The 11,319-nt window shown below is 37.4% G+C and overlaps 1 protein-coding gene across 14 annotated transcripts in view; it reads left to right on the top strand.

The window, feature by feature from the left end:
• The window catches only part of TTK (TTK protein kinase), a 46,809-nt gene that overhangs the window by 32,057 nt on the left and 3,433 nt on the right, over window positions 1-11,319 (top strand). For 13 of the 14 annotated variants that reach the window (XM_026121096.2, XM_026121089.2, XM_026121095.2 and 10 more), the window contains 6 exons: window positions 435-559; window positions 1,169-1,249; window positions 3,968-4,144; window positions 6,601-6,691; window positions 6,949-7,046; window positions 8,700-8,938. In XM_026121096.2, coding sequence (XP_025976881.1) covers window positions 435-559; window positions 1,169-1,249; window positions 3,968-4,144; window positions 6,601-6,691; window positions 6,949-7,046; window positions 8,700-8,789 — 662 coding nt within the window. In that variant the 3' untranslated portion in view covers window positions 8,790-8,938. Of the gene's footprint in view, window positions 1-434; window positions 560-1,168; window positions 1,250-3,967; window positions 4,145-6,600; window positions 6,692-6,948; window positions 7,047-8,699; window positions 8,939-11,319 lie in introns of those variants that run through there. The other variant, XM_064508702.1, reaches the window with a different exon arrangement.

Genomic DNA, 11,319 nt, shown 5'->3' on the forward strand with positions numbered 1-11,319 from the left:
TCTTCCACAAGGAAATATAAAACAGGGATTAAAGGACAGTGACAGCCCATGTCAGCAAAAAAAAACTTTAAAGAATCTGAAGCTAAAATGCTGACATTCTTCAGTACATTATGTGGCTGTGTACATACTGCATACAACTAGCTGGCATATCTATAGCTGGGAGAAGTTGTGCAGCTCAGGTCTTTTGGAGCTGTGTCAGGCTGTCTGCAGATTTGACTAAGTAGTATCTTATTGCTGTAAACTCAGTAAGTCTTAACTGTATAAAAGAAATGGAACTAACTTCTATTTTTAAAGGAAATCTGCAAAGAATATTTTGGTTTTGGCTAGATGCAGTTGATGTTCACCTTCACTTTACTTCTACTCCCTTGCACAAACAGATTTTTTAAAAAAATCAGTCAATTGGATTGAATTTAAGCTTTTTTTTTATTTTAAAGGCATTATTCACAGTGATCTGAAACCAGCAAACTTTCTGATAGTGGATGGAATGCTAAAACTGATCGACTTTGGCATTGCAAACCAAATGCAGCCGGATGTGACAAGTATTGTTAAAGATTCTCAGGTGAAATATTTTTGGAAGACCGAATTCTTTAAGTGTTGTAGTACTTGATTAATCTATGTTGATTGATGTAGCACCTTAAAAATGAATACTGGAATTTTATGCTGAATGGTAAGAATTATATAAGAATAGCTGGAGGTCTCTGACAACCAAATACTTATGATACAGTTCTTCTTCAACCTCTCAAATATTCAGTTTGGTATATAAAGCAATTATTGTCAAACAGTGTGATGGGGACCATACTCACATGTTTTTGACTTCTTGAATAAGGTATCTATAAAATGTACAATTCCTTAATGTCCCTTGGCTGGCATCCTTTAATGACTTTAAGACCAGCCTCTGCACCCCGCCCCCCCCCCCCCCCCCAAAACACACACACAAATGTGTGCTTAACTTGCCTCTCTCTGATTAGAGATATGGATTGGTAATATGTTGGTTAGGATCCAACTTGTAAATTTGTTAGATATTTTTCACTAAACAAAACAACAAAGGCCTTCATGGAGCCAAATTTCCAAGATGCTTTTCAGAGCTTTGAGACCAAGATATAACTCCTTACTAAGTTAAGTGCATGCTTCATCTAAATATGGAATACTTTTACACTTTTATAACTAGGTTGGCACAATGAATTACATGCCACCAGAAGCAATAAAAGATATGTCTTCCTATGGAGAAAATGAGACATCTCGATCTAAGGTAGTGTATGATCTTTTTGTTTTCCTGTTCTCCTTCGTATTAAATAGAAAGTAATTTTGACATATTCTAAGACTTGGACTTTTTTCAAAATCTTCCACTGAAACTAGAATGTGATAAAATCCATTTTGCCGAGGTACTGGTGGGCAAAAGTTGCAGGAAAGGAATTTTTTGCTCCTCTTGAAACTACCTAAGAGCATTTTGCAGCCAGTATTTAGAAAAATAAAGTGCTGAATTAATGAGTGAAATTGAAAGAAAGGCAGATGCACAGACTTTAGGGGTTGATGGAGCTGACAAAAGATATAAGCAGATTTGGCTTTCTGGCTGCAGACGCTTCCCCCGCCTGCAACCCCCCCACCCCGCCCCGGGTCTCACACTTTATCTTGGGCTTAGTCATATGTGTTCAGTGCTTTTGTTGACTCATCTTGGAAAGATTCTTTGTGACTAGACTTGATACAAGTGCCCCAGGCTTCTCTCCCTTTCTGACTTCGCAGCCTAAAATCTCCCTTTAGGGAGAACCACTTGTCCTTAACACAAACTTTGCCTCTCTAAATTCTGCATGTGAAGATGTCTCTAGTTCTCTTGCCTGACCACATCTCCTGCCTACATTCACGTGTGTAATAACCATCAACCTCAGCTCCTTCCTCATGTCCTGCTGTGCCAGAAGTCTGGCAAAAGTACTAGTATTCCTCAGAAAAGTACAGCTAGAGCAGTCTTTAATTGAAGATTTTGGCATTTCATCCAAATTCTGATAATTAACCACTTTGAAAACAGAGTAATATCAGAAAACAGACAAGTATCAGAAGCTGTCTCTGAGCTTTTAGATCCAAATCTGATCAGTGTGAACATAAGTCATGGAAAAAGTCAACAGCTAAGGTTCTGCGCTTTGCATCTAAAGAAATGAAGAACAGACCTCATTCAAAAAAGAAGTCTTGCCTCTGTGTCTTTTTGGTCATGGGCTACAGTGGGGTGAAGACACAGCCTTTCATGTACCTGAGTCTGTACTATGGCTAATGTTACAAAACTCTTTTGGGCCTGTTAGTGACCAACCAGGCTGTGCATCTCTGACAAGTCCTCCTTTCCACTTTCCACTGCATAGGCTAGAGGGGATCGTTTCTGGGAGGTTCTTCCGGAGTCTACTCCGAGAATCATTCCTCAACTGCTTCTTTATTTCCTATTGTGCCTGTTGTGCTGCTCATGCCCTTTTGTTTTGGCTTCTTTCTGCCAAAAGGTGGTGGAGCTCTGACACTAATGCCAACTTCTACATAGCTGCATTTTAGCTGGTTGTTTTTTTAACTGTGGTAAGAAACCTACTTTCTGTCACAAACCAGTGTTGATTGTTTAAACAATAATATGTGATGGTGGTGTCATTGTCATATTTTGAATCCTATAAATGACAGGTAGATTTTACAGGAAATGAGTGATACCTAATAAGGTACTTTAAAAGATGATTTAACAAAATTTAGCATTTAGGAGGGCATATTTGAGTTGTTCTGTGTATCCTATAGATCTCCATACTATATATCTTGTCCTTTTTCGTTATAACTTTGCCAAGGATATGTGAATGAAGGAAGTATTGAATGAAATCAGTTTTGCACTGTCAGTCATATTTCAGTAAAGGGGTAGATAGTTTTGTAGAAACCCACCTAAGGTATAAAAAATACATACATGGAGGTACGTACGTATACAACCTACTCTTCTAGGATTGTGACTTTCAATTGTTAAAAAAGGAACAATCTTTCTCATTTTTTTTTTTAAATCCATAACAATATTTCTTTGAGTTGTATAAATGGATTTATGTTTTCTTAAAAAGATACTTTTTGCCTTTACCATTTCTACCTTCAAATTTTTATATATTGCACATTAAGTACAGACTTGTTCCTGGAGCTCCGTCTATCCTAATGAAAGTCTAATTATTGTGCTGCAGAGTCAGGCTCCCATTCTCTGTTCCCCAAAACCTTATGTTATTTCTTAGTTCTTCAGCTACAATAGGAGGAGTGGAAAGTCCTCTTGCAAAGAACAGCCCAGATGTGGTTGGAAAATGGATCTGAATCACTTAAAGCTTGAGGAACTTGAACTATGGTTTCCCACTTCTGGGACATACCTGGTTTGCTACACATGTACATCCATAAGATTGCTGCCCTGCAAGTAAACCAGTTAAGAATTGACCATGATGGTGTGCACATCCTCAGGCTGGAACAGAGTTAGCAGCCTGCCTGGCAAAAATGTTTGAGCACTGCAGGCATCAGTCAGAAACAAGTTCACTGTGGTGCTGTTATGACCTTCCAAGTGGTGATGCTTCATTATCCTTTATTAATTTTTGAATGATCTATGCCTTTGTAGTTTCTGGGCTGAATTAATTCAGTGTGCTTTTATTTGGATTTATCCATACACTTCCTAAATCAAGATATTGCAGTTCAACTTAAGGGCTGGCTTAAATTTAAGCTAGCTGTTTAAGTTATCTCTTCAGAGCAACTTAATTCATTAATAAAAATACCTTATACCTTGAATATTATTGAAAGAAGCCACATCACTGTAATGTTTTAGTTGATAATGGCACACCATGTTGGCCTTCATGTGTGATAGTTACTAAGATCTGTTATCCAGTGTAAAATAGGCAGACTATTAAGTGAAATGATTGTACAGTTAAATGACAGCTGTTGGCTGAAGGGACAGTTCTGTAAGTGAGGAGTAACCTTAATTTTTTTTCTTTTTGTGTAGATAAGTCCCAAAAGTGATGTGTGGTCACTAGGATGCATCTTGTATTGTATGACATATGGAAGGACTCCATTTCAACATATAACAAATCCAGTCAATAAACTGCACGCTATCATTGATCCTAGTTATGAAATAGAGTTCCCCGATATTGCTGAGAGAGATCTTCAAGATGTGCTAAAGGTAACTATCTCAATATTAATTTTGATTCAAATAATGGTAACTTCTTTAAGCCATATTTTCTTGGACTGAGTGAACGAGTTGTACTTCAGAAATTTGTTTCCCAGATGAATGTCCACCACTACTTATAGTAACAGGGCTTATTCTAAAACAAGATTTAATGAAGCTAGAGCTGTCTCATGTTCTCCCTAGGAAAAGTTTTCATTTTCAACTTACGAGGAAATAAACGATATTGCTCTGAGTATTTACTTGTTTAACTGCTTTGGCAGAACAAGCCAAAGTAGCTTTTCTACTCTCTGTCCCTTTCCTCACCCTGTATGATCGCCTGCATTTGAAGCTTGGCCAATACTTTTTCCTCAAGAGTCCTAAACTAAACAGGCTGATTGTGCTCTTGAGCAGGGAAACAAACGGAAATCCAAAAACTTATTCCCTTAAATTTCAAATGTCTGCTTCACATCTGCTGGAGACTTCAGTCAAATGTGCTGTTCTGTCTGCAGCTCAGACGGATTTAGAGGTTGCAGTCTATCCCCAGCTCTGTCAGTAGCTTCTGAGGTGTGTTATGTAATTGAATGCATCATTCAGTCTTTTCAAAGTGGTATGTGGAACAACTACGTATACAATTATGGCTACAGATCTGGCAGTTAAAAAAACAAGTAATGAAAGTGCTAATTCTTAACCCAGCATTTTGTAGGCAAGAGAGATGTCTAGACCTTGTTTCCCGTTCACTAGGTTCAGATGTTGGAGTATGGGTTTAACATCTCCATTCACTTGTTTGTTCTTGCCTGCAGCTACAAGACAGATATTCCTCTTTCCTACCTGTCCCTTTATTAATCCCTCCAGGATTATAGGGGTCACACACTGGAAGGAAAAGTGGAACTAGTGTGAGTAGGAGTATGAACTGGAACAAGTATGATAGCTGCCTCAGTGATTTTGAAGTAGTTGGCTAATCCTTATGAATGTGAGAAATATGGTGACTGGAGAATTATGGAGGAAAAAATAGGTCCAAGGAGATGGTTACAGCAGTACTCTGTCCTTCTCCTTGTTCCTTGCCAGGTGAAGGGGAGCTGCTTGTGCTGACTGGACAAAGAGGAGGAGAAAGAGTGAGAGAATGCTTTTCCTCTGCATTAGAGATCTGAGCAGGAAAAAATGAGGAATCTTGCTAAGAAAAAGTGAAGGTTCCCTTGTCATGTCTACTCTTCCAGAATGTGAAGAGCGACTAAATTTACCAGAAATTAACCATAGTTCAAGGTAGGCAGGGCTTCAGGTACATCTGCTCTCAGACTATGGTTCTTGTTCATGAAGAGTAGTGCAGATAACATTTGGACTTGACTTTAAGAATATGCTGAGAGCTGCATAGACTAGACTTTCATCTGTATATTCACTGAAGTACTTGTACTGAATGATCAGGAGCTGAACTGGAAAAGGTTTTTTATTATTAGACCAGCTTGTTCTTCTGGAACAGAGCTGTTAAGATGTGGGACAAGGTGTATTTAAGTTCAAAGGGTTAAAAGCATGCATTCTTCTGGTGATTAAATTTAGTCTCTTATCTCTTGACAAGAACACTCCCATATGCACTTTTAATGTGGACATTAGCAGAGCAGATATCAGTGTCTTCCAGGGCTTCAGGTAAGGCAGTGTCCTCAGACATCCTCAAGACAAGGGTAAAGTTCCACTAACATATGTGTGTATAGCAGCTGTATGGTATAAGCTAAGTGTTTGAGAATACACAGATGCTTGTGGCTTCTGTCTGTTAGTCAACATGAACCTGTATTTTGCTAATCAAGAGGTGCTGGATTTTGCTGTTCATATGTTCTGTGTGGTCTATAAGGGGTGAGTACGAAGACCGAGTTGTTAATGTGCAGGTCCATCAGTCAGCAAAAATAAAAATACGGTTGTGTTAAAGAGGTAGCAGAATCTAGATTTTCCTGAAGTTCAGCTTTAGTTTTGTTTTTCTAAGTCTATATAAGGTTGCTAAATGTAGCTTGTGTGTAATGTTAATTTTTGGGACAATCTCTGTACAAATTTTGCCACATCTGTAGAAGTGTGATTAAACCTGAGGATTTATCACAGCATCTATACAGTTTGCATTAATACATTATTTAAAGGAAGAATTGATTGCAAAACAATCTTTCCTGGCATATCCAACCAGTTTGTGTCATTTTTGCATCATTCAGAATAAAATGATATTGCAGGTTCTGGTCTTCATCTTTTCCAATAGTGCATTACTTGAGTAAAGCAGGATACCAAACTTTACTCTAAAGATAACTGCAATTGCCTTCATTAGCGATTATCTATTACTGTATTTTGAGTTTTGTCTTTCGGAGTAAGTGGTTTGGCAGTAGGAAGTGCTGGCATGTATCTAGCAGTAGGTCTTTATATATCCTAAATCTTTAATAATTAAGAAAATTCTTGATTTGTAAGGAAAGCATTTTTTTCTCCTCATTTTTTTTCTTTTGCAGTGCTGTTTAATAAGAAACCCTAAACAAAGAATATCTGTTTCAGAGTTGCTGATACATCCTTATGTTCAAATTCAAACTCATTCTCAAACAGGTACATTTATTTAAAAGTATATTTATGTTAGTGTTTATAATTCTATTTAAGAAAATGAATGCAGTTTTATATATAAACTTTCCAGTTGCTGGAGTTGTGATTTACTTTGGTACCTGTGCGTGTTTCAGAAAAACTTCAGTATTTTAATTCTGAAATTGTTCATTTCGAAACAGACTTTTTATACAAGTCTTACATACTTGCACTGCTAATTGTACAGAATTATTTGCACCTTTAGTGTAATTGTAAATTAACTGCAGGTGTTCCAAATGCAAAAGGAACAACAGAGGAAATGAAGCGTATCCTTGGGCAACTTGTTGGCTTGAATTCTCCAAACTCTATTTCTAGAGCTGCTAGGGTAAGTAAATTATTTCTTTTATATTCTGTATGGTAATACAACATGTTTGCAGGATAAAACCAGGTCAAATGTATGGTTGTGAAAGATGAAGGGATATATATTAGTTTTAACCACTGCTATAAAGACATGTCACAGTTGTAGTGCTTTCATTTGCAAGCATGCAGGATCTCTATGCCCTCTTCAATGGGAGGGGTTAGAAGGGGTGATAGAAAAAGCTAAATCAAGGTTACTGTCCTTTGCACCTCCCAGGGTATCTGTATAGCTTTATCTTTTCCCCTTCATCTCTTCTCTGAAACAGTCCTTGCAGTGTTGCTTTGCTTTTAAGCTGACCAAAAGTCAGATTACAGTATTTCTTTTAATTTGAGAGCCATCACTTTGGAGAAATGACCAAAACTGGTATGTGAGGTGGGCAAGCTTTTGGACGGCTGCTTTTCTTCTTCGCTGGGAGTTGCTGAATTGTTAGTGCATCCCTATATGTGAATCTGTCCCTGGATACTGGGGTATGTTTGCCAGCCTCTCCATTTATTGCCTGTAGAAGTTTCTGAACTTCTTGCCAACTCCTTTCTTTCCACCTCTCTCTGGACTTGGGTTCAGAAGAGATGATGGTGGTCAAAGACAGAACAAGTTGAGATGGAATGCAAAACAGCTTTCATGGATGGGGAAGAAAATTCAGTATGCATTTTTCCTAAAGGAGTTTACTTTATTTACATTTTTATATTTAAGGAAGAGTATCTCTTAATTAGAAGAACTCAAAGACAAGGATCCTCTTTCCCAGAAAGATCCTTTGAGTGATTCTAGCTAACTTGCTTTTTTCCTTCCTTTATGGAGGTGATGGAAGTGTGGAAGGCCTGCCCCCCCCACTTGTCCTACCTAATTCCTTTTTACTTGATTAAAGAAACCTGTGCACTAAAACCTGACTTTCATGATATTTTCCTAAGAGACGACAAACATAATGAGGTGTTTCAGGAATACCCAAAGACTTTGAGATACTTGTAGCACCATAGGGATTTTTGGTGGGCAACACTTCAGCCTAAAGTTTCTATAAAACTCCTGTAGCAGCCAGAATTAACACAAAGAATTTAGTACACAAAAGTCTCCCATGTTTCTCACTGAAGTTTTGTCTGGATAGTTCCATTCCTGAATATACTCACTGTGAGTTAAATTTTTTTTAAAAAAGGGTACGAACAACAGATTATCCTTTTACTTTACAGTGTGGTTGCAATGTGGCTAAGTTTGTGGCCATTGTTTTTCCTGACTTCCTCATATGAATCTTGCCCACACAATATATGCAAATTCCTCTTTCCTTCCATGCTGATGTTGCCACATCAGAGACAATTAGCAGAGTAAACTTGTTTTTAAATCTCAAATTAGTTTGTTCCCTGCCAACTTGTAAAGCTCTACACTTTTGTTCATGCTGCTAAGTGGTAGTGTATGTTATCTTTTTAGGCACTACATTGCATTAGAACTGGTACTACTAAACTGGCTATCTTAGACATGTCTTTATTTGCTGATTTCTGAGATGAATCTTTATAACGTTTAGTAGTAGGTGATGAGTTATAACAAATGTTAACACTTGAAATAAAGTTCTAGTTTGAATCTATTTCTGAGGCAGTTACGTTTGCCTGAATATCTGTGTTTTTTATCAACTTTCAGACTTTATATGAACAGTGCAACAGTGGTAAAAGTCTTGATGTGTCTGCATTTGCAAAAATTGGAAATCAAAAATCACGGACAACAAAATAATATACTGCTGTTCAGGATGCAACAGGGATGTCTGGTTTGTGCTGCTAGTTTTTTAAAGGACACTCAGCATAAAGTTTGCATTTTTTTAGTAAATGTTCTTCATCTCTGCTGATAATGCCACATATCATTAAAAATTTAATTGAATGCTTTTCACTGTGCTGTCTCTTTTACTCTCTGCATGCCACTTGCGTTGAACAGTGAAAATTGCTTGTTGGTGATTATGGTCTTTGTTACTAAAAAAGCACTACAGCGTTTGGATTATGAAACTCGTATGAGAATCTCGAAGCTTTTGTCCCCCTGAAATGACACAGACAAACAGACAGACCACCCCAAATGCAGGTTTTTCAAGTCCACCAATTGGCAAATATCTCTTGAAATATCTCCTATGACATGAACACACAGAATATCTTGCTGTTCTGTCCTTTGCCATTAAATATTAAAAAAACATACCTTTTATGTTTGGTTTTGATAATAACTAGGGGCATAAGCACTCTATATAGAAGTGATTAATTACAGTACTGGTAGATAAATACGAATGTCATGCAGTTTTTGAGCTGTTCCTTTGTTGCTGGTTGATAAGTGGCATGGTGAAAACATCGATACTGTTCTGAAGAATAATATAAATAAAAGACTTGTTCTATTTTGTTCTATTGTTGCTTTGCAAATTCAGTATGCTTCTCAAATTTCTAAATAGAAGAGTGAGATTCATGGTGGTCAGAAATCATTAAGTTTTTTTTTTAAAACTGTAATACCAAGCATTATTTAACTAAGATGCATTGAACGTAGCAGGATAGACTTTTTATGCTCAATTATTAGTGGTTTAAACAGGTTTTGTTGTCCCTGCGAGCTACACTTCTGATGCAGGTGTATGAATTTTAAATTTACTTAAATTATTGAGAGAAATTAATATAATACGTAATAGCTTTAAATTTAATGTCTTGCCTTCAGCTTCATCACAGCTGCTATGCTGTCTTTAAACTCCATGTTTTAGATGATGTCTGTGAGGCTCTAGAATCTCTTTTCTGATCCAGCAGTTCTGATTAGTCTGCTTTGCCCTTTCTTTGTAGTAGTTGTGTATTTAAAAATGCCCCAGTTGGCTCTTTCATTCCCTCCAAAAAGGGTGTGTGGGATTTTTTTTCTCCTATAGATTGCCTGGCTTCACAAGACTTGGTGGTTTGTTTTTGGTCTCTGAACATTAGGCTTCACCAATATCTTACTACCAGTTGGTTTCTGTGGCTTTTATTTCCATCCTTTTTCAAGATTTAGAGGATCAAAAACCTGAATGGTTTGGTGCTACTGGTTGCTTGTTAATCTAAATCTGTAATAGTATGCTGGAATCTGCAGAGCCTCTGAAGAAGGGAGGCAGTGTAGTTTAGAAGCTTCCTGACAGAAGTTTGATTATGCATCCAAGCACTGGAACAGATTGGTTGCCTAAATTTTTTCAGCCTGTGTCTTGGAGGTTCAAGTTCACAGCACTTCTGTCACTTGTATGCTCTCTGGCAGATGGATTAGGTCAGTTGTCTGTGGGGGGGAAAACTGCTCATTCTTCCTGCTGGAGGCTTACTTAAGCCAACATCTCATCTTGCTGCCTTGCCAGATGCAGCTGCAATGCAGAGAGTCCTTGCAGATGGCTCTGAGTGCTTTTGTGCATTATTCCAGGGATTTGGACATAATTCCTGAGAATTTTGTTCAGTTTAACACTATCAAGGGCCATTTGCATTGCATTGCATTTGACACATGTATTAGCAGCAGTGAGATATGTTTATATCATCTTTGGTACCATCTGTTTGTCTAGGTAAATGTATACATATGAATAGGTATGTTCTGCTGTATATTCTACTTTCCTTTAGTGTTTATGGGTGATTGTCCTTCACTGACATCCTTGGTTGAAGAAAATATATTACCTTTTATCCCTGGAAGATGCAACTGCTTCTACAGTGTTCCAGTGCAGGGACTGGCAACTTTATACACCATGACTCTTCAGCTCGGTACACTTTCTTAGAACTTTTTTCTGTATGTGCCATACTGTGCAGTATTAGCTTTATTGGTATCACTCATAACACTCTTATGTCTTGATCTGAAATTTGTAGCAGACAGAGCTAAAGCTACCTGTCCCTCAGCAGCAATATTGGAGGGAGACCTTATTTCAACATCTGTTTCTGTTATCTTCACTGGATAAAAACTTACCACAGTTTATCATGTTTTTTTGGTGACTTTATAGCACTACAAGAACTGAAGAATGAGAGAAGAATCACATGCTTTATTCTTGGATAATGCATGAAACTTAAGTAGTTTTTTTTCCCCCAAAATTTCAATGATTTTGATTAAAATCGGTGTTTTCAGAGCTTGCTAATACACTAAAATAGTGCTTCTCTGTAGGTAGAATACTCTGTTCTAAATTCTCTCACATTCACTTAATTCTTTCATTCAAAGCAGCAAAAACAATTACTTAATTCAACAAAAATACTCTGTTCTTTAGTGAAGGACTTCTAGCAGGCCTCTGCTTAATGTCTGTATTTCAAAACTCTAT

Source organism: Dromaius novaehollandiae, chromosome 3 (assembly GCF_036370855.1).
Source record: "Dromaius novaehollandiae isolate bDroNov1 chromosome 3, bDroNov1.hap1, whole genome shotgun sequence".
Classification (NCBI taxonomy): domain Eukaryota; kingdom Metazoa; phylum Chordata; class Aves; order Casuariiformes; family Dromaiidae; genus Dromaius; species Dromaius novaehollandiae.